We start from the raw sequence: 24,737 nt of genomic DNA, 5'->3' as shown, positions 1-24,737 counted from the left end.
TATTTGTAAAAGGCTGTTTGTTTTCTAAATAAATAAAAAAAAAGAAAATTGGCCCATTGATATTTTATTTATCGCTGCGTCTTACGTAGGCGAACAACTCGCGAACGTGATTAAAATTACCCCAATATTAGAGACAGACCGTGAAAAGTCTGCAGCGATTTTGATAGCCCACGCAGTGCAAGTGTCGTTATAAACGTCAAACTTTTGTGAAATTATGACGTATAAATAACACTTACACTGCGTGGGCTATCAAATCCGCTGCAGACTTTTCTTGGTGACTCTATCAAATATTGGGGTAATTTTTAACTATATGGTATCCCCGGGTTTGTGACGTCATCTATGTCTATCCCTTACGGGGGCACGCGGTAGGCCACATCTATAGAAATACTACCATCTATGCGTCAAATCGATGATAGAATATAATGTGAGACAGACATATACAATGACAAGTCGGCACTCTTTTCGTGAATTGTCAAATCACTTTATACAATTTACGGCTCTATACCAAACATGTATGGTTCGTTTTTAAAGGTCGATAACATATTTGTGATTTTCCAACGTGTCAGATAAATAGGCGGTCTGTCGTCCATCCGATGTATTTGCTTTTACAGTGGAGAGATATTTATTCCAGATGAGAGTAATCACATAATTTTGAATTTTATGAGTAATCAAATATTTTTAAGCGACCCGATCCGATATTTATGCGGATACGGACTAACGATATTTTTGCTGGTCACAAAGGATCACATATTTTTACCGAGGTAGTGTCGTCATATACTTATGCCTCCAATGGAGCATCAGATATTTTTGCACGGCTGCCCATAGTCATTTATTTATGATGGTGACTGTACCCTATCAATATTGGTACCATTTGAAAGCGCAATTAATGAACTTTAAAAAAATAAAACGCAATTTTCCGTAGAAACAGCCATCGCCAAACCTCGGCGTTTTGTTTAAAAAAGGGCCCAGATGCGATTTTAATGGGTCCCTTGTTGTGCAATCCTGGACGGGTATAAAATGTGGGTTAAAGGTTAGTTATTGGTCATTTGCTCTCCTGAGGTTATCGAGGTTACTACTGAACAGTTACAGCCAGAAAAAACCCTTGGACATGAATATCAGGCCAGAAGAAGCAGCTCAAGAGGTGGCACTGCTGCAAACAAGACTATGGCAATATCAAGTAGCTGAAAGATTTAACATAAGCCGTTTCCGAGTGCGTCGAGTCTTGCAGTGGTTCCAAGAGACTGGTGGTTACATCAGGAGACCTGGATCTGGGAGACAACGCTGCTCTTCTGCTAGAGACAACCGCTACATTGTATCGAACTTTTTGCAGAACCGTTTCTCTGACGCTGTTGAGCTGCAGCAGCAGCTTCGAGCAGCTCGAAGAACAGCAGTGAGCTTCTCTACGGTCGGAAGAAGGCTGGGAGAGAAGAGAATGTTGCCCCGTAGAGCTGCTGCAGGCCCCCATTTAAAGCCAGAGCATTGAATAGCCAGAAAGCAATTTTCTCGACTGCACGAAGATTGGACGTTTGAAGAATACAGGAATGTCCTCTTTTCCGACGAGACGAGGGCGTGCCTATACACCAACGACAGGTGCAGAGGGTATACAGGAGGCAGGGAGAGCAATTCACGCAAGCCTGCACCGAAGAAACCGTCTGCTAAGGGGGCGAACCTCGCATGTTCTGGGGCGGCATTTCGATCGACGGGAAAACTGATCTCGTCTGCATTTCCCGCGCTGAAGGTGGATGCAGCCAGGGATCCCTGACTACTCGGCGTTACATAACGGATATCTTGGAGGTGCATGTGGTCCCATATGCTGATTTTGTTGGACCCAACTTCCAGTGTATGCATGACAACGCGCGTTGATTGTGCGAGACTACCTGCGGGAGGTTGGGATCACCGTAATGAAGTGGCCAGCAAGGAGACCTGACCTGAACCCAATCGAGCACCTCAGGGATCAGCTGAAATGGTGGGTGCGATCACAGGATCCTGCTCCTTCTACCCTCGACAAGCTTCAAGACGCCATTATTGAGAAGTGGAACAACTTTCCTCAAAAACGCATCGTGGCGTGGCATGGCGCTCAAAACCGGCCGCTTGGAAGCTACTCGGAGAGTAAGAAGAGGCAGCACTAGCTTTTAAGTTTATTTTTTCTGTATCTGTTGATTTTGTAGTGTTTTTATTCTTTGTAATTTTAGCCTGAACACACGTTGATTCCTTTTTCCTGAAAAAATTTTTTTTTGGGGTATATCGTCAGTTTTATGACATTTTCCAATAGTGGGTTTCATAACCTTTCAAATAAGGCCCCATAGTCCTATATTGTCTTATATAATATAAGGTTTAAAACCGCTTGAAAGGAAAAAGTTAAGATGTGCGATTTTTTGACGCTGAGTGTATGTTAATTACGAATGTAGAAAATAATAGTTAATACTTACTATATCCTGGTTTACCCAATACAAACGGCACTAGTAAGCTTATTATAAGCAAAATTTTGACGTTGAATGCCATCTTTCATCTGTTTTTATATCCTCTTCAACAGGTAAAGATGTGGTTGATGTGTCGCCAGTCCCAGTATTTATATAAAAAAATCAATAAAATTATTCGTGAGACAGTCTTAATACATGTAACTGTAGTCGTGATCCACTAAATAATTATATTTCAGCACGATTTGAGAAAATAATGACTTTTTTCGTGTAGGTAACAGAGGAAATTGCTAAGATAATAACATTAATAACTTTTCTCAAACATACAATTAAATATTTTCGATATCTATAGTATGTTCTTTGTAATATTTATTCCGTTTGAGGCTCGAGAACTTGAGAGTTCTTTACTGGAATTTTGTGTGTGATGACAATGATGAAGGCGGTATTACCGAACAGCTGGTTTTCTGGCGACACACTGGTGGTTAACTTACCATTGCATTACAGACAAAAATATTATTATTAAATGATCGTCGGAATAATCAAAGCATATTTTTTTTACATACAAAGTAAATAAAATCTAACACAAAAAACTGTTTTAATCATCGCTTGAGCCTAGTGTTGCCCAAGGCATTGCTCCCAAGAAACTGTCCGCATGACCTCGTTGCAGGGCTAAGCTCTAGGGCAGAAATCGCCTCTGTCCGGGCGATTATTTGTGAAATAGTTATTGACAGTACATACTTTTCCGCACTAGTGCGTAAAATAGCACTTTTCGTGCGTATGTCGAAACTTTAAAGTGCCATATGTACTGTAAAACGTTGTTCGATACACGTGCGAATAGGTAATTCGCAACTCGTGTCGATTTAAAACACTCCCTTCGGTCGTGTTTTAATTTATCACCACTCGTTTCGAATTTCCTCTTTTTCGCACTTGTATCGAAAATAACTATTACTATACAAGTGCGGAAAAGAAGAAATTCGAAACGAGTGGCGATACATTAAAACACGACCGAAGGGAGTGTTTTAAATCGACATCGAGTTGCGAATTACCTATTCGCACTTGTATCGTACAACGTTTTGCAGTACATATGGCACTTTAAACTTTCGACATACGCACGGAAAGTGCTATTTCGTGCCCTAGTTCGGGAAAGTAGCACCATATGTACTGTAAAATAAATTTGTCTTGTGTATTGATAACGTAGCATTTACCGTGGCGTAACATTACTGCCGATTGCGCTGCTGCTGCAAAGGTAAAAAATTGCAGCTAGAAACATTGATTTGGACATTTGCGGCAGCAATGCAGTCGGCAGCAACGTCGCGCCGTAACACTGCATCAGCAGGTAATGCTGGCGTAGCATAACCGTGCCGTCTTACATAACCGTAGGTAAACATAAACTGGATTATTATTAAAGGTTTCGGTTTGGCTACTCAATGAAGTGTATTAACTTCGTAACTTAAAAATGTAAAAAAAAAAGTTACCTATAGTTTGACGTATATATATAACATATAATTTTAACTAATCAAAACTATAATTAACCAATCACGAGCTTCGCAGGGGTTAAGAAATTATACATAATCTATTAAAAAAAACCGCATCAAAATCCATTGCGTAGTTTTAATGATCTAAGCATACATAAAGACAGACAGACAGGGAAGCGACTTTGTTTTATACTATGTAGTGAAGGATAACTGTCGGGAAAATATCAGAATCGTTTTAATAAGCCAGGTTCGCAATATAAAATTCTAACTGTCAATGGACATTTGCTTGTTATTGACGCAATAAAGACAAGATGGCATCGAGACCGTTGCCAAATGTAGCTGCAGCCCGCACAGAGCGTAGCGTCGTAGGCTCGAACCGGGCGAGCATGAAATTGAAATTCAAGTACATTTTTATGGACGTAAATAATTTAGGAAACTAAACATTACTTACTCAAATAAATATGTACTTGTTGTATACCTTCGATTTTTAGTAAGAAAATGAGAATGGGGCTGAAGGTTTTAATTAGGGTTTGCAATCCGGATCCGAAATGTATGAAATTATCCGGATCTGGATCCGGATCCGCGGATCTTCCCATACATTTCGGATCCGTCGTGCAAACCCTAGTTTTAATATAAGTAATAAGTACTTCTACGCGGACGAATGAATGTCAGATTATAGTTAGGTACACATTGGTAAAATAAAAATGCATTTTCAAATGAAACACATACTACTACTTGTTGGCTTTTGTTTATTTTACGTCTGCAGACTACAATGCTTACTTAGGTGAGGTTTAAAATACAAACACAGATTTAATTTACTTTAGGATCATACATGGTGCGAAGAAGATTGAAGAATTGATATGATGTGCTGCAAATCTGTAACAAAGGTCGGGTAAAGTTTCTATTTTATTGTGTATTTTTCAATACGGAGTAGGTGCCTATATCTATGGTCTAATGAATGTCATTAACGGGTTTAACGCGATTAAATTTCATTATTTTACCTTTTTTCCGAAGTTTCAGCCAGGTTGCACTAGCTGTGGTCACGGAAGACTAGCGTCCCGCGTGAACGCGAGAGTTTAAAGTGTTATATGGACTAATGTATAAAATTTTGCAAAACGGATAGGTAATGAAATCCTAGAACCGTCTTTTTTATATACGACTATACAACTTACAGTGGTGAACGTGTCAAGATTCATGGCGATATATCCCTTAGCAGTAAGCTGGAAGGGTTTCTGCATACGCATGATGAGCATGAGGACCAACTGTCTCGTTCGTCTGTCGCCATACGTCCACTTGGAATCGTAGAGAGCCTGGGCTAGTTGCTCGCTCTAAAACAAACACCAGCGAATTTAATAGCGAAGTAAACAAACGAATGATTAAAAATAAACTGAAGGCGCTCCAAAAAGGTAAGCAGAATAGTATTTTGGGTTATGGCCTTTGAGAGCTGTAGGTACATAATGAACTGTTAGTATAAATCGACCAATATTCAAGGATTTATTGTCAAAAGGAGATATAAATAAACGTTTAAAATAGTGAAACGTACTACTAGGTACCTACACATTTTTAGAAGTCAACGTATTACTTACGTTTCTAAATTCGCCCCTAGATTTATACGTTTCAATTAAGTATTAAATTAGATATGATATATTAATTATTTACCATTAAAAGCGTGATAAAAACTAACATTTGAAATGTTACTTACGTGATCACTTACGCATTGCCCTATGATACATTGATTGAGCATTGAAATTACCAATGAAATAAGAAAGAAAAAACAGCGCAAAGCACTGTAAAGTTCATCGGTAACCTGAGAAATAAAGACTTATTAATATTCGGCACCTAAAAGCTAAAGAAAAAGATGACGTTATTAGGTAACATTTCTTACCGTAAACGTAAAAGCAGTGAGACAAATAAACACGGATCCAAAAGTGTAATTAACAAGCATTATATCTCCAAAAACAATGTTTAGCTGCGATGAGATGCTGAAAATATAAAAATAATTATGTTCAACAAGATGAAGCTAAAACCAAATTTGTAAAATTGTAAAAAAAGTACCTTACTTTGCTAAGAAATTATGTTTTATTATAATTCCCCTTAGTTTATGTCTAATTTTGTAATGAATAGCCGAAGCGTTCTGTGATCTTTTCAATTGTTTTATGTCCTCAGGTCCTATGAGCTCTTTCAGGTGAGTACCAAGAAGTTTCAATTCTAAGCAGACGTAAGCTATGTACGATACATTTATGAGGTCTGAAAATGTGTAAATACAAACAACAAGCCCCGTAATAAAGCTTTCCCATGCGTAAGCAGCGTAATACCACTTTACTTTGTCAAAAGGGTACCAGGCTTCGAAAGGATAACGGTGCTCGAGTTCCTTTCCAAGGACCATGTTATCGTAATACATAATTAGAATCGGGAACGATGTAACGATCAAAATTAACGGAACGACGTAGTAAACAAACCACATTGTAATGAAATCTATAATTTTCTGATATCTTTTCAAAACTTTTACATTTTCCGGACATTTTTCGGAGACGATATCCCACATATCTGTACGGAAATGAACAAATATTAAATTGTATAATTCCTTGTTACTATTTACTTTTATATATTTAGTAACGGACATCGCGCAAACTCCAATATTTGGTGCGATATTGACAATATCAAGAAAACTGTTCAGTTTGGAAACACACAAAAAAACGAACTGTTGAAAAGACGCAAAAATGATTAGGAAACAAATGAAATGATAACAAAGAAGCTTAGTTTTTGATCTACCCAAGAAGGGGTACAAGAATATTCTCGAAGTGATGACACTTAAATATTCTATTCCAGCAAGAAATTCTTCTTTCCCAGTAGAAGACATGGTTGGTATCCGAAGAGGTAATGACTGTAAAACGACTAGGCTTAGTCTTGGTAGTAGGTATTGAGAAATTAAATTCAAGGCATATTACAGTGTGCGATTCAAAAAATTGCGACAGTACTGTATTTAAAAAAATACTGAATCATTATTTTCTTATCGTATGCTGTAAAGAATCCTGTGTCTCTATTACGGTCACTTGTAAATAGTAGGATTAAGTAAATGATCAAAGACTAGCCGTCAATGCCATCATATGTCAAGCAGGAAGCAAATTACCTACTTATCATATGATAGGTATAAAGGTATAAGACGGTTTACACATACACACAAAAAGTTAAAATACAAATATATGTTAAATACATTCCTTTCTGCTATTTACTTACGGACTGAGTTGCTAATCGAAGATCGAGAGAGAGAAATCGATTATAATAATATGTTACTAATGAAATAAAATACTAAAGGTAACGAATCTAATACCTTTAAACGAGCAATTCTTGTTTATTTATTTATTTATTTATATATATATATATATATATATATATATATATATATATTTCGGGGATCTCGGAAACGGCTCTAACGAATTCGATGAAATTTGGTATGTAGGGGTTTTCGGGGGCGAAAAATCGATCTAGCTAGGTCTTATCTCTGGGAAAACGCGCTTTTCCGAGTTATTATATGTTTTCCGAGCGAAGCTCGGTCACCCAGATATTGATAACGTATGTGATACGTGCCTATTATTTCAGATTTGAGTTATCTTGCATAAAAATAGCCTGAAGCCAGTAGATAAATCAACTTTGTCAGTCAATGTCTTATGGCCTATACTTAAACGTGATTAACAGTCAATTATTTGTTTCATTGAACTGGCTCTTATTCCGCCCCTGTAGGCTTTACTCCCGACAAGCAGATTAGCTGTAATTTAATATGGACAGAAATGGGTCAAGAAGTACTCAAACGTTACGATTGCTTAATAATTTGACGTATTGTTCACCGCTGAGTCGGAGGCGTTCCACAATGCCGTTCCCGTTGGGAGTCCTTTGATGCATGACTAATATGGGATTAATCCGAGGAGAGTATGTCATCCACTTCATGCTAATGCACGTAGGCTTTTGTGGGGCTTTTCCCTTTACTTATTTGCTGTGGGTGAACGAAATATTTGCACTCAAATTCAACCTACTGGCTTGTTTGAAGATTACTCAAGTCAATGCATTAATTTAATTGTAAATTATTTGATTGAGCACTATTTAGTTATTTGTACTTAGTTAAATGTTATACTTTATCATGATGTAGTTGTGCTAAAATAGGTACCTACTTACTTATTACTCAAAGATCTTGATTTATACTACAATATGGAACTGACATTGCGCTCGTCAAACAAATCTATCCATTTTCTTATCTCGTAAAAAATATTACGGTATTAGAATAGTAGGTAGGTACGAGTACACCGGTTCATTGAAATTGCGAAGCAAATCACATTTATCTTCAAATTGTGATCATTTGCGGAATGCGTTTGGAATCCATATAAAATGCGTCCTTACGTGCTCAATTGTTGTGAAATCACGACCAAATTAGAAAGGACCTCTCACCTATACTCCACTCTCAAACGTAACAAGAACCTTAGAAAGATGCATTGATCTGAAAGGGGTCTACGTAAATTGGAAGTATCATGCAGGGCCGTGTTCGGGCCCTTTATGTGTATTCTTATCCACACGCAATAGAATACGTTTGCGTATTAAAACAAAACTATATAGAGTAGTTTTCACATCAAATACGCGTATTTACACATCCAGTCTGTCTGAGTTTTTTTAACGTTCACAATAGAGAGATTGATATTTAGTGTCCAAAATTATATGCAGTTAAAATAGTCGTAACGATTGAACATTTAAAGAAAACCCGATAAATATAATCTCACTGATAGTGTGAAAAAATGCCTATTTAAAAATCATGATTTTGATGTTAGATTTTGAGTTACTAATCTTTGGGAACAAAACAATTTCATGTAAAAATTATAGACTTGACTCTTTTGCAGAAACAGTTAATATACCTCTTCGCATGAATGTAAAACCCAAGCACGTTGTATCAGCTCTCTATTGGTAAGAAAGTTCCCTGCGAAATGAAGACGTCAGAAAGAATAATAGGACGGGGCGAAGGTTATGAGGTAGATGTGTACCTCTCGATCGGCACAATGGGGGTTGAGGCAAGAGCTTTTTCCGACAGGGCTGACACAAATAAACATTGAAGCGAAAGCATAAAAACTATGCGTTAATTAAAATGCTGTGAAAAGATAAAAATGTATTTATGTATTGAATTACCGCCTTGTATACCTATTTATTGATATAAAGATAAAAAACGTTTATTCAAGTAGGCATAATTACAATGCGCTTATGAAAATAAATACCTACCTGTTTAATTACGTACCTATTGATGTTATATGCCACCGTAACCAATTAACTTACCTACTCTTGAAAAAATAATGTCTGAACATTGAAATTTTAATGAAAAAAAAAACTAAGTAGGTAGAGGAAAACCCAGATGCAGTTACTTAGATCAAGTGAAAGAAAAAGTAGGGGTCATGCATGTCGTACCAAACGGTCCAAGAGTTGGCGCAAGATAGACAAAGCTGGAAAGAGTACCGAAAAGACATTCACTCTTAAGTTCATGATAAAATATCAGTCATGAATGAAAGGTAAAAACAATTTAACAACAAAAGATAAGTAAAAAGCCCCTGATAAATAGTTTAAGCAGATGTCTGCAGAACTTATTTTCGGTTTCGAACGTCAAATTACCTAACGGAAATTCATGCGATTGCGATTTTAGACGCTAGGGATTTGTATATATCACATCAAAATTAATATTTTTTTACTGGTATTTAAAATTATTTAGACGAAAATTACTTACATATTACTTTTAAATATAACTTGAATTATACAGGTTTTTTTAAGAATAAAACATCAGACTCGCTCAGCCCTACTCTACAAGTCCACACGTCAATTTCCCATGAATGGCGCCCCCGCGGAATCTTTATAAATAGTTGGGCAAAGACGGTGTTTAATTTGATGGAAATCCTTGCAAATCCACGCGTGCCAGGAACTCAACGGATTGTTATCCTATTGCTGACGGTAAATTTAATTAAGTTGATTACGCTGGTTCACATGGGCCATTGATTTACAAAGGATTATTATAAGTATTATAACTTTTTTCTACTCCCGTACTTTTATTTGTCATTTAAAGGGTCGTGCACACACCTTTAAAACCCTACCTTATAGTTGTCAAGACAAGTCTTAGTCTATTCCCCAAAAAAGCATTTGTGCATACACGCAGTATCTTTTTGGCAATTTTTCGATACTTCGTGTAATGACCACTTAAAAAATATTGAATGAAATATATTGTTGCCAACCTTATTTGTCATCTCTGACAAATAAGTGAATCATAGACAAGTTTTTTTTAATTTCATTCATTCTTGTTCCGCCCGTACCCTCCATTTTTGCTACTTCTTGAATGAAAAATATTTGTAAAATATACAATCCCACCAAAAACATTTTCATGTAAAATGTTGCCAAGACGAAACCATAAGGCTCGCACTGACAAAAAGTTATATATCCCGAGAGTTTTGTTTATCTGGTATAATCCAAACCCAAGTTAAGAGGGTTCAAAAAAACGACGAAGCGCTTCGAGAAAAGGTAGGTAGTGCCCTTGCGCTTCGCTGTGCTCGTCTTGGCGGGGGCACTGCCGTGCCCCCAGATTTTATTTCAAAGTAAGTGCTTGGTCGTAGAAAAAGTATTGTATGAAACGTTGTTTAACTGTTGTGAGTCAAAAAATACTCGTGGCGTCTTTATTAACAATTTTCGGCTTAGCCTCAAATTGTTACTCACGCCATCGCCACTCACCTTTTTTGATCTCTCTTAGGGCCACCCCACATCTAGCGTCTTTCGAGCGTCGGCATCTACAACTCTATGGCCGCTGCTCGATGCAACGTCGACGCAACAGCGCAGAGACGTCATTTTCCATAGCGCTGACCAGACGCCGACGCTCGAAAGACGCTAGATGTGGGGTGGCCCTTAAACAACGGTTGCATAAAATACTATTGTACGACTTCTATAATGCTTTGAGTTATGTATATAGATTTACTTATCCTATTTTCCTAATTAATACATCCCATCAAAAACATTACATGTAAAAAGGTGCAAGTCTCGCAACGCTTCTACTACAAAAAAGTTTTGAGATGTAATGTGAAACCAAGTCGGTTATTTTAATCAGTGCCAGGGGGTGTTAAAACTGTATCAAATATATATCTTTAATTTGTAATACGTATAATAACTTGGCCATCGCACGGCTGCATAATGACATAAGGATCATCGTCACCTATTAAAAATATTTCTAATTGAACATAACGCTAGCGTTAATTGCAGTTCGAGCATTACACATATTTACGAGTACGGTACGAGTAAAGCATTATGTGCGATTGCCAAGTCATTATATGTATTACAAATTAAAGATATATATTTGATACAGTTTTAACACCCCCTGGCACTGATTAAAATAATCGACTTGGTTTCACATTACATCTCAAAACTTTTTTGTAGTAGAAGCGTTGCGAAACTTGCACCTTTTTACATGTAATGTTTTTGATGGGATCTCATCTCTTTTTGTAGGCAGTCCTTCTTTTCGGGTACTCATACCCGTACTATGTGTACACATATCATAAAGAAACACCTCTTCATTCATACTCACATCGTACATCGTAGTGTACCTTTACTTTACCTACTATTTGTAGGAACTGCAACAGTAACGTTGTAATAGCATATATTTATATGGGATTACAAACTTATTTATGCAGTTCTTAGATCTTCAAAACGTGACTGATATTGCAATATTTTTAGGTTTTCTATGACTTGATAAGCTGAAAACTACTTATGTTTAAAATTTGAAGCTTGTGGGTATACTATAAGTACCTTAGAATTATGATGATCGTAGGTGAGTGAGTGAGTGAGTGAGTGTGTCAGTGTCGAAAATAAGGAACTTTGACGTACAATAATTCTTAAACTACTAGTTCAAATTGAATGTTTTTGAGAATATATCTTAAGCATGTTAAGCCCTATACATATATTACTGAAAATTCAGGGTTCTAGCTTCAGCCAGCACAAAATTACAGGACGTCGAAAATGGCCTGAATCGCTTCGAGAAAAGGATGGTACGGCCGTGCCTATTTGTTTTGCTCGACTTGGCGGGGGCACTGCCGTGCCCCCAGAGATTACTTTTTTTTGCCACAAAAAGTTTATCTTAGCATATAGGTATTTATTTCTCGTATCTACTTGAAAGTAAGATATAAGACCGATATGAAAATACCATAATTACAAGTTATCCAACAGTTTCAATGAAATAAGTGGACTGTCATTAATATTTCAGGGCAATATACCTGCAAACTTGCACGTATAGTTTCAGGCAGGACACGAAACAGTTCCATTAAGTATTTTAATAGCCAATAAAATAGTCCAAATTTATTGCGTCTATTACATGTGGGGAATCAACCGCGACCATCCCGACCTCATGAGTAATGGCAACCTTTAAACTTTAATAAAGTCCTATCTACGTGATACCGCTTGAATAGTGCAAGTTCAGTTTAGAATCATATTCAGAATTAGAAATAGTAAACTGAAAATGTAATAAATATGTTTTTATTTCTGTAAAAATATGGCACTTTAAGTAAAAGTCATTTTGTTAATTAAGTAGGCATAACGCGGTAATTAAATACATTCCCGCTAGTGTCAATTTAATTGTTCTATATCTGGATACCCAATTAAAAAAAAAAATTAGTACCTATTGAAAGTAGAGCTGTGTAGTATTGAATCGTTGGTACCAACGAAATGATCAACTACGCAAGAAAAAGTAAGCACTCACTTTCAAGGTTACGGCGTAGGTAACGCTAAGATACGAGTAGGTACCTAATGCCTACCAGTAGGAAAATTGGTAAATTAATTACTATTACTATTCTTTGTTATTAATAAATTATATGTAATGTAAGTAAAAATAAATTATTTTCTATGATGCCATGGGCGTTGTCGTGCTTGTATTTACACGAGCAGCATACAGACTTAAAATAAATTTTATTTGTAAGAAAAAAAAACAAGATACAATATTCACTAAAAGCAAATTAAATCCAACTAGGTAACTATTGATACATCTAAGTTAACCAATAAAGCGACGGAATAAGAGGCATGGATTTCTTTTGACTGAATTAAATACATACTGTTAAATCTCGTGTGGTGTCATTCCAGAACGACATATTGCTCACATTAAGCTAACGGATGGCCGCCGACGAAGAGGGACGCATGACTGCTATAATAAATTTTCCTTATGAAATAGATATCACCGTGTGTGATGGATAAAAAGAGAAAATTATAGTAAATATATTTTACAGTACCATATGGTGCTACTTTACCGCACATTTAAAGGGTACCTAGACTACCTAGGTACTGTAAAATGTTGTACGATACATGTGCGAATATAGGTAGGTAATTCGCAACTCGTTGCAAATTTCCTATTTCCCGCACTACAGATACGAGTATAAAAACAGTTTCTTTTAATTTACTTTTTATTTGGTATTTTAAATCAGGTACCTACCTACATTATTGACTGATAGGTGAACAGTCGAAATGTTTCCTAACCTAATGTAACAAACTCAAAACATAATTTACTAATATTTTAAACATCAAAGTATTCTTTATTATTTGCACAAACATAACCTAAAAAATAGACGTACATATAATATAATGATTATAATGAACCAATAACTTCGGTATGCGCTCTGCTGAAATCGCTGGCACCATCATAAATAACCTCTCGGCCGCAGGGGATGCTCAATAAAATAACTATTCGGAGAATGCGGTCAAAAACGGAACATAATAATTAATTGGTCAACTATCTTCGTGCGATGCGGTCAACGGTGAAATTTGGTGAGTGCTTATTTGATACCTCCCCTAGAGACGAAAGTCTGATATCATGTTATATGTGCCCACGCGGTGAAAAACGGACGGAAACGTCTGACAATGCCTTCCACGTCCACTAACAGATTTATTATTCTATAATCATTATATCACTTAAATTCTTAAGTACCTTAAGTTAGTTGTGTGTTAAAGAACTATTATTATAGAGGGACATATGTTCTATACTCAGTGAATTAATTAATTAATTGACTTGAATTTAACTGAATAAATTACATTGAGATAAAAAGAAACAATCAAATAGGTATTACGTGAAAATCATAGGAGAGAGACCAAGCTCTGTAAGAAACTTAATTTTCAGTAGGTACTTAAACTGCTACTTGCTTCTATAACAATATTCCGAACTTCCTTAAGACACGATGGTGCAGAAATAAAGATTTTTGGCAATAAAGTGTAAATTGCTTGTTTTATACTGGGTTTAACCCAGTATTAAACATAGTATAAGTTACTTAGGTACCTATTCTAAATCTTTACTCGTGCTGATTAGTCATAAATAGACAATAAAAGTTTACAACAACACGACTAAGAATGTAGTCATATCGCTTTATGTAATAAATATCTCGGCGTTAGATGGAACGGCTTAATCAACTCCACCAACGGCCTCTTGTCTCAATATCACACAAACTATTTCAATTTTCAATCATAAACTCCTCACATAATTAAATTATACCCGAAATATTTGGTTGCATACCTGTAACAATGCGCACCCTAATCAGCTCGGACAGAACAATAAACGTGTGGCTATCCTACAGACAGGACCAAATTCAATAAACTGGACAGCTGGGGTGTCCACGTCAGCCCGTCAAATGGAAACTTTTGAATCGCCGCTGGTCGAGGGGCCTCCTTTTGTCCGCGAAATTGCCTCATTTCGCGGTCGTAATAAGGGACGGTAACTATAAGAACGATACGTAATTGAGTCTTTGTAGTTGTTTGATGTCGTCTGCATATTGATGTTTGATATGTTTCTGCTTTGTTTACTCCGAAAATAGGTTTTGTTTCACGTGACGACCTCTGGTTTGATTGGACCCCAAAACTGTCACAATGCCATTATTCCTATGTGTTCCTTTTCTTTTACACATGATAATTTTAGTCTCCCGGTTGTCTAACTTTGTTTCTTAGGGTCATATACCCGAAAAATAAAGTATGCCTATTTATTTTTAACACGCTTTTATTAGGTCGACCTGTATGTAACTATGTAATGGAATCTTGCAAGTTAAATTTGATCCACTTCCCGGTTTCCGATTGAGCTGAAATTTTGCATACACATGTAAGTCGGGTGACAATGCAATATTATGGTACCATCGAGCTGATCTGATGATGGAGACAGGAGGTGGCCATAGGAACTCTGTGATGAAACAACGCAACCTAATTGTATTAGGGGTTTTTAGAATTGTCTCGATGAGTATTAGTTGTCTGTCGTAAGAAAAGTACAGTCAGCGATAAAAGATGATTTTTTTTCCAAAAACTTATTTGCTTTATTACTCTATTACTATAGTTCATCTTAGTGCCAAAAAATTATGATTTAATTTTTACAATAACTTATTTTCCACCTCAATAGTATAATTTCCTCCTCTAAAAGGATGCGTCCTTCAATTGTTGCGGGCAGCTTCATGCAAATCAGAAATGATTGGAATATTTATAGGCATCGAATACCTAATTAGACAGTCGGCGTCCTTTGGGAAATCGCGCCGAGCCGATTGGCGTCGTGACTCTGCATCCATTAAGTGGAGAGCAATTGTTGTGATATTTGCTAAGATATTGTAGCCAGGCACTGGCGAATAGTGAGATGTGGTCTGAGTGTGTTTAGATTGATCGACAAACTATACCTCTCTCGTCGATGATGGTCCCTATGACAGTTATTATAATATAGTTATAAAAAAAAATATGTTTACTCCTATTAGATACTTTTCCCTCTTTCTCGGCGTGAAGTTATTAGTTAGTAAGTATTAAACAATTTATTGTTTAATACTTTATACTTTAGTATGCTATACATATTCTTCTTCATGTGTGTCTGTCTATGTATATCAAATGCAAATTCATGCATCAATGAATAGTCAGGCCCTTAAACATTAATTGAAATATTTTAACAACTTAATGCAAACATTATCGTAATATATAACCTCAGTGCTGATTTTACAGAACCTGCAACATGATATACCCATTACCTCTTCAAATAAAATGAGCATGCTCATCCAAGCAAAAGAGCAAGTGTATTTATTAGCGTAACTATGCGAAATTAGTTTTAATTGGGCGCTGTTACAGCAGGCTAATTAGACAGCCCCTATTGAATTGACCAGAGGCCAAACTGACCGGGACACACCGCCGCCTAGCATGAAATTGCCTAGAGCTCACCTATATTACGAATATGGGCAATAATACAAAACAAAAGTGTGTGTGTGTGTGTGTGTGTGTGTGTGTGTGTGTGTGTGTGTGTGTGTGTGTGTGTGTGTGTGTGTGTGTGTGTGTGTGTGTGTGTCAGCTCCGACGCACGACTTAAAGGGTTTCCATGCAGCCGTTGCTAGGGGATGCGCAAGATAAGTTGCGCGCGAAACATATCGAAACTACTAGTATTATATCATCTGTGACGTATGTAACGTTTGATTACATTCCCTATAATTTTTTGAAGCCCGGGCTTATATAATATTATATGAAAATCGATTATTTAGGATGAATCGATAATCCAATAACCTCCTAAAAATGGGTTGGTCTCGGACTGTCTAGAACACAAAATGACTAGTGTAATATTTTGCCTATATCCCTTTTAGTCTACATCGCAAACGGTCTAGAACACAAAATGACTACAATTATTTAGACCTTTATTTACCTACATTTCGTCGGTTTATTTTTACGTTCGCGATGTCGACGGAGCCCCGCTGCCGCGGGGCTCCTATTTCTGTGCGGTTTGGCCTTCGGCCATTTGAAGATACCTAACGAACCTAACCTGCCTATATGTGGTCATTTTGTGTTCTAGACCGTTTGCGATGTAGACTAAAAGAGATATAGGCAAAATATTACACAAGTCATTTTGTGTTCTAGACAGTCCGAGATCAAAGCATGTGATACATTTTTGTCACTACCTACAGCTAGGTGACAAATAGGGCTTGCAATTCGAATATTCGAATATTCGAATTTGTCGAATATTCGACCTGTTTTGATATTCGAATATTCGGTCGCTCAGGTTTCGAATATTCGAATATTTTTTATTACTATAAAAAAAATCTATGTCATCCGCTGTAGTTACAGTTTCTGTGTGTTTTACGGGTATTTACAGTGAATGAGGAACGGTAGGTACCCAAATACGAAAAAATAATATTTTTACTGTATTCCTCTCGATAGACTTCGTGAATACAGTGAAACCTAACTCAATTTAAAAGAAAACGAAATCGAAAAGTATGTTTTAAGTAAGTAAAGTAAGTAGTAAAGTAAGTAGTAAAGTAAGTAGTAAAGTAAGTAAGTAGTAAAGTTTTTAAGTAAGTAGGTAAAGGTAGGTTTTAAGTAGGTAAAGTAGGTGCGTAAGTTTTAAGTTAAAGGGTCATTCTGTATATCCAGTACAAGCGTACGTTAAGCGAATGTTTGAAGTCTAAACCATGCCACTTATCGCAATTCTCAAATTTAATCATACCAAACCTGCCCAACGTGGTAATCTAACCATGCACCTTTAGCTGACGAATAATCCACCCAGTACTCAACTCAACTAACTTTTCCCCTTAAATATTCCAATATTATTATAATTAGCCGGCCATTAGGAATAATAACTTGCCAAAACAAATAAAGTCAATAAAGATTCAAAATATAATGAAATTAAAGGCCTTTTTACAGGCCTCTGAGTGACAAGTTAATTTAAATCGGAAAATAATTATCTACTAAAAAAATATCTTACATACCTAGGTGTTTGGATGGTTAAAGTTATATTATTTCACGCAACGACGCATTTATAATAAGTTTTATCAAGAAATATTAAATACGTCTAATTTTGGCGTTTTACTTGTTTTTATAAATGTGGGCATCTTATAAATAGTAGGATGATAAAATCTAGTAAATTAAGTGGATTTCTGCCAAATATCCTTAGTTTTAGCAATATGTGAAAAAAGCTTTTGAATAAAACGATAATAAACCGATTTCTCGTTCCTTTTCTTATTTTTTATAATATTCGAATAATTATTCGAATATTCGAATACGTCGTCAGAAAAAGTCGAATATTCGAATATCTGAAAGTTTCGAATATTTGCAAGCCCTAGTGACAAAGTATGTATATTGTGTACATTTGTTTAAAACTTGCAAGCTAGTTTTTTTTGCTAACTGTTAAGCGCTAGTCACTAGGCGATCGTTTCATGTTGTTGTACAGCAAAATGACACTGACATTGAAAAATAAAATTTTCTGCGGTAACTTACCTTTTTTGCGATTTTTACATCCAAGATTTCCTAAAAATAGAATGTTCGTGAATGCTGTGTGTCGTGGGGCAACAAATTGCAAAATGGACACTCGCAAGGTGGGGTAAGTGGACCTTGCCCGGGCGGAGCTGATATAATCCGGTAAAATCCATTGTTAATGATCGAGGGCCAGACTTTGGACATTTCATATAATAAACTGACCGCATGACCGAATATAGTACCTATACATTATAATATATCTAATATTTGAAGCTACAAAACGAACAGGTATAAATACATAGTTGCATTACATTCTCGATCTAGTTCAGTTAGGTACTTGAAATATTTGCTGCCCATTAAAATAATTAGGTATGTAATTGATAGTAATTAGACATATTTTATCAGCTTTACACAACTAAATATTTTTTTTATTAAGTCTTTTCGTTAAGTACCTGCCGTTTCTTACGATTGTACTGTATCTATATAAATGATTGTTCTCTTATCTCTATATAACCTCTATATAAATAATTATATATATAGAGATTAGAGAACTATAGGTAAATAGCCTTTTTAAAGTTTTCCTACTTTATGCACGTAGGTGCTTAGTACAGTTAGTAAAGTTTGCAGGTGCAAACTAAATCCTATCTGAGATTTACTAGCGAGATATTAACGAGTGCGATATTAACGGGTAAAATAAAAACTAAAAAACCAATGATTACTAACAAAAGAACTCGTATTTCCGAGTCGTTTGTTTGAATAGGACTTCAGAATAGCCCCCAGACAAATTGCGGACGAGTGAAAAATGAAAAGACCTCGATAAGTTTCTGAAACTCGTACCTTGAATAATCTGTCAGTAGAAATTCTACCTTGCCGCACACTGATTAAGTCTAAAATTCACGCAGATATTGACGTAGTCGGATTTAGTTTGGTTGGTTGTGGAAGGATCGGCGCCGCGGTCTGCTAGCTAATCTTTATTCCGGCACGGTCAATCCGGCGCGAGTATCGCCTATTTATCAAATCTCGCCTCGTTTGTTACTACATTCGTAAATATTTCAAGCGTTATTGCCGCCATCAACATAATGTTATGGGGCGAAATTTTACAAAACGGAAACAAAAGATATAAAGCGACGACGTGGCGAATATCTCCGTTTCTGTATTAATGTTGCGGAGCGAAGTTATTTACAATTGGTGCACCGTTTATAAAATATATCGCTTGTTTTCGTCTGTAATGTGGTAAATATGGTAAACATTAAAACAAGGTTGACGTTTATTAAGTATAATAGTTTACTTGTAAAGGCGTTGTAAGATAAGAGATAAAGTATAACAGAACAAGATTTAAACAGAATATTATAGGTACCTACATATTATTTTTTTACAAATAACTACATATATATTAAGACTATCTACTCCGAATGTAAGTTTCTGTTTCTGCAATATCAACTTGGAACTATATAAACATTGACAAAACGTGTAAATTTTTAATATAATATACCCACAGTTAAAACTTCTTCTAGAAAGCTTCGTTGAAAATACCTTGTTACCATCCAAAATTAACTACATTAACAATAATAACATTAACAAAATCCTCTATTCGATTAATAAGCATTCAACGAATGCCGTATTTAGTAAGCGAGGGTGCTCTTGTATAATATATTTCAAATAGGTACATCGTGAAAATATTTCTAAACTCATAACGTTTAACATAATGAAAATAACCATAAACTCTTACAGGAAGCCGCATTAAGGGCGGAACCCTTATTACCGCGGCCGGCTCTGTTTAGTGGTCTAAATAGGACCTTATATTGAGTGAGTTATTTAATATGAGTCCACGTGCATTTTTGGTTATTATTATTGGGGCTGAGTAAGCCGAGTAATCCAATCAACTCTCATTACGGGACGTTTCGGCTGTAACTTTATTTGCTCACGCAGCTTTGCCTGAGCCTCCTGCTGCCCCGAGTAGCACGCCCGATACACCAACCTTCGAATATTTTGCTCAAACGTAATTATTAAAAATTGCTTTCAATTTTGCGGCAGGCACTCACTTGAATGTAGCGCGGAATGTTTATGTTATGAGGCTAAAACTCTATTATAAAAGCAATTATTTTAGCTCCTGTTTTGCATACTTTGTTTTAAAAATTCTTCTACTATTTATACGTACCTTATACGTACAGCTCGCTTTAAATAGAACGTTGAAGATACGAATTACTTTTTTAAATTATTAAGTAAAAGCAGACTTCGTTTTCAAGACAAATGCGCACTTAAAATTTAAAGGCTTAATTTGAACTTGTTAATGGACGGGAAAGCGTGGCGTTCTTTTTTGTTCAGTTAAGAGTTAAGTTAAAAAAAATATATATATATACAGGATAAAAGATACAAAAAAAATGATTTTGTCACAAATTTTGACTTAAGAGCACAGTGATATTAAAATAATATAGGTAGTACTAAACATTGAAACCCTTTTTACTGCCATATTAGTATCGACCATCACCTATTTGGATCAGTAAAATCCTAGCCGCTATAAAACACTGTCATCTCTTTACAACATACCTATTTATTATTCTTCCGTCGTCGTGGAGCGGAGTAAATCGAAGTAAAATTGAACTTTCACTGGGAGGGCGGCTGCCTGCCAGTACTAACCATCATGTTTATGACTTCTATAGGGAAATACTATCCGCGACAATGTACTGCTAAATGGAAAAACTTTTATTCCCACACATGCGCGTACCTATATTAGGAGCATTTTCATATTTTTGTCCCGTAGCCCCGATGAGTTTTTTATGTTTATGCGCTCGTAAAGTTGCTCGGTTTAGTTGGCGACAATGTTGCCGATGTGTTTACGTTTCGAATATAGAATTTTCAATGTAACGAGCGAGCGTTAACTGCTGGAGCGTTATGTGAAAATGGATGTGACCAGATTTGGCTACGTCTTTATAAATATGTATGTCCAAGCGTTGAATAGTAATCTAATTGGTGACGTGCATGCTGGCTATTTGTCCCATTCAACTTATTAGTTTAATTAAAATAGAATACTATAAAAAGTACCTACTTACAAATAATTGCATTTAAAACTGTACCAAAATGTAATTTTATTGTAGGTAATAGCAATAATGAGATAATCCCCACTTACCCATCGTGTAACAAAGCAACCCCCTGAGAGTACAGTATCTATTGCTGCGACCACCGGCACTTCTAACAAACACGATTCTAATCAATACATCAAACAAAACTTCACCACTAAGCAATAATAATTAAAAGCGAATGATTATATGGAATATTTGCGGAGGACCAAAGGGGACTCTGCCCCCGGGGCTAAGGCATAATAAGACATAGTTGGGGCAGAACAATCAAAACGCAGAAGCGAAACTTCTCTCAAACCTATACAAACCAAACCGATACAAATTTGCTATAAAATCCTTAATTTGTATTACATTGTTTGTGCAAAGTATACAAATGTTTCCTTTTTTTATACTAAATAATCGTATTTCATTCGTATTGTCACCAAGTCATAATTGTACTAACGTTACACACCTACTAGCCTACAAACAATACGTTGTTTACTGATTACGTACGAGCACGAGCTAGTTACACGATTAATTCACGTTACACGTTTTTATTGACATCAACTGTGCCACGATCGAAACACTCACGATTTAATAATTTCATACGTAAGTAATTAAATTACTAAGTAGGTATATACTCGTATACTGTACTTTCATTCCAGATTTTGAGATACCAGAAGCAAGCACCTGCGCTTAAATGACCTGTGCCTACGGTATTCTTTATCAGTTTAGGCAGAATTCATCAAAATGTTATTGATGAACCGTTTCATTTGATCTGTTTAGTCCACTCTCTGCCAATAATCTGAGAGCGTGTGTAATCCACCGCCCTCGTGTAATCCTGGTAGGCAGATGATGATTGCGTCCCATTTCAGTTTACAAAAGGTAATCCTTAAAGGCGAAACTATTGGGGAATTTTGATAGACCCCGTAGTTAGTGTTTACGATGTAAATTTGACTGTAATATCATAAACCTCTTTGATTGGATATGTTCGAAGTTTTAGGATAAGAACTTGCAATGTAAAGTTATGTATTCCGTTATGTGGCTATAAGTTTGATCCTTCTTAGCCGGCTTACATTTAGTTTAGGTTGGATACATAAAGTAACTGTAAAGAATATTATACGGAGGTTATTTCTAAGTACCTAACCTAAAAAATACCTTTAGTACCTACACATTTCGAATCTAAGTGTGGAAGTATGTATTATGGCTGGTATAGTTTTTAATATAATAAATATCGTCCTTATCTACTCCATAATTTTAGTTATTTTATTATAATTTTAATACAATTTTTTCTAATCTTCTATATATATAAATGCACGTGTCCTGACTGATTGACTGACTGACTGACTGACTGACTGACTCATCAACGCAGAGCCGAAACTACAAATGCTAGAAAGTTGAAATTTGGACACTAGATTGCATTTATAAAATGTATAAGAGCTAAGAAGCGATTTTGAGAAATTCAACCCCTAAGGGGGTTAAAAAGGGGATGAAAGTTTGTATGGGGTTCAAGTTTTATTTTGAGCTAGGAAATTGAAACTTCGTAAAAAGATATATTATTAAAATACACGAAAACTAATTTCAGCGTTTTTGAAAATTCATCCCCTAAGGTGATGAAAAAGGGGTTGAAAGTTTGTATGGAGATCAAACATTTTTTTGAGCGCGGGACTTGAATCTTTGTACAAAGGCATATTATTAGAAAATAAGAAAAGTAATTTCAGCGTTTTTAAAAATTCATCCCCTAACAGGGTTAAAAAGGGGTTGAAAGATGGAATCCATTACAAATTCTTTGAAACTTCTTATAAAGGCATAACATAAGATAGCAAAATAACATTATTTGAACGTTATTAAAATTTCAACCCCTAAGGGGGTTGAAAAGGGGATGAAAGTTTGTCTTGGGGTGCACATTTTATTTTAAGCTAGGACCTTCAAACTTTGCGAAAAGGTATTAAATTATAAAACAAGAAAACGAATTTCAGCATTTTTTTAAATTCACCCCCCAAGGTGGTGAAAAAGGGGTTGAAAGTTTGTATGGAGATCAAATATTTTTGAGAGTGCGGGACTTGAATCTTTGTATAAAGCCATATTATTAGAACTCATGAAAAATAATTTCAGCGTTTTTAAAAATTCATCCCCCAAGGTGGTGAAAAAGGGGTTGAAAGTTTGTATGGAGATCAAATATGTTTGAGAGTGCGGGACTTGAATCTTTGTATAAAGCCGTATTATTAGAACTCAAGAAAAATAATTTCAGTGTTTTTAAAAATTCATCCCCCAAGGTGGTGGAAAAGGGGTTGAAAGTTTGTATGGAGATCAAATATTTTTGAGAGTGCGGGACTTGAATCTTTGTATATAACCATATTATTAGAACTCAAGAAAAATAATTTCAGCGTTTTTAAAAATTCATACCGCAAGGTGGTGAAAAAGGGGTTGAAAGTTTGTATGGAGATCAAATATTTTTGAGGGTGCGGGACTTGAATCTTTGTATAAAGCCATATTATTAGAACTTAAGAAAAGTAATTTCAGCGTTTTTTTTAATTCGTCCCTTAAAAGGGTTAAAAAGGGGTTGAAAGATTGTAAAGGGTTTAAATTTTATTTTAAGCTACGAATTTGTAATTTCATAAAAAGTTATTTCATTAAAAGAGAATAAAACTTATTTCAGCGTTTTTCAAAATTCATCCTTTACGGTGGTGAAAATGGGGTTGAAAATTTGTATGGAGGTCAAACATTTTTTTAAGTACGGGACTTGAATCTTTGTATAATGACATATTTTTAGAATACGAGAAAAGTGTTTTCAGCGTTTTTAAAAATTAATCCCCTAAAAGGGTCCAAAAGGGGATGAAAGTTTGTATAGGGTTCAAATTTTATTTAAAGCTAGGAACTTGAAACTTCATGAAAAGTTATTTCATTAAAAGAGAAGAAAACTACTTTTCAGCGTTTTTTAAAATTCATCCCCTGAGGTGGTGAAAAGGAGATTGAAAGTTTGTATGGAAATTAAATATTTTTGAGAGTGCGGGACTTGAGTCTTTGTACAAAGCCATATTATTGAATACAAGAAAAGTAATTTCAGCGTTTATAAAGATTCATCCCTTAAAACGGTTAAAAACGGTTGAAAGTTTGTATAGGGTTCAAATTTTATTTAAAGCTAGGAACTTGAAACTTCGTAAAAAGGTATTTTATAAAAAGAAAAGAAAACTAATTTCAGAAGTTTTGATAATTCGTCCCCCAAGGTGGTGAACAAGGGGTTGAAAATTTGTTTGCAGGTCAAACATTTATTTGAGTGCGGGACTTGAATCGTTGTATAAAGGAATATTATTAGAATACAAGAAAAGTGATTTCAGCGTTTTTAAAAAATCATCCCCTAAACGGTTTAAAAAGGGGTTGAAAGTTGGTAGAGGGTTCAAATTTTATTTAAAATTAGGAACTTCAAGCTTCGTAAATAGGTAGTTACATACGTAGTAGGTTTTATTACATAGTGGACTTGAAAATCTTCTGGGGGTTGAGAGGGATTATATCGAGAACAATTTTATTCAGTTTGGGGCTTGAAACTTCGTAGCCAGGTTGTG

At 35.6% G+C, this 24,737-nt stretch overlaps 1 protein-coding gene across 5 annotated transcripts in view; it reads right to left on the bottom strand.

Annotated features, from left to right (window-relative positions):
* Positions 1 to 4,627: 4,627 nt before the first annotated feature.
* The window catches only part of LOC134649970 (putative odorant receptor 85d), a 32,384-nt gene continuing 12,274 nt past the window's right edge, over positions 4,628 to 24,737 (bottom strand). Inside the window, exons 1-5 of one of the 5 annotated variants that reach the window (XM_063504785.1) lie at positions 5,953 to 6,764; positions 5,778 to 5,874; positions 5,595 to 5,699; positions 5,065 to 5,220; positions 4,628 to 4,768 (exon numbers count right to left, since the gene is read on the bottom strand). In XM_063504785.1, the coding sequence (XP_063360855.1) occupies positions 4,703 to 4,768; positions 5,065 to 5,220; positions 5,595 to 5,699; positions 5,778 to 5,874; positions 5,953 to 6,752 (1,224 nt within the window). In that variant the 5' untranslated portion in view covers positions 6,753 to 6,764 and the 3' untranslated portion in view covers positions 4,628 to 4,702. Of the gene's footprint in view, positions 4,769 to 5,064; positions 5,221 to 5,594; positions 5,700 to 5,777; positions 5,875 to 5,952; positions 6,765 to 24,737 lie in introns of those variants that run through there. The other 4 variants (XM_063504794.1, XM_063504801.1, XM_063504808.1 and 1 more) reach the window with 4 other exon arrangements.

Source organism: Cydia amplana, chromosome 1, assembly GCF_948474715.1.
Source record: "Cydia amplana chromosome 1, ilCydAmpl1.1, whole genome shotgun sequence".
NCBI classification, from domain to species: Eukaryota; Metazoa; Arthropoda; class Insecta; order Lepidoptera; family Tortricidae; genus Cydia; species Cydia amplana.
This window is presented reverse-complemented; position numbering and strand designations above follow the sequence as displayed.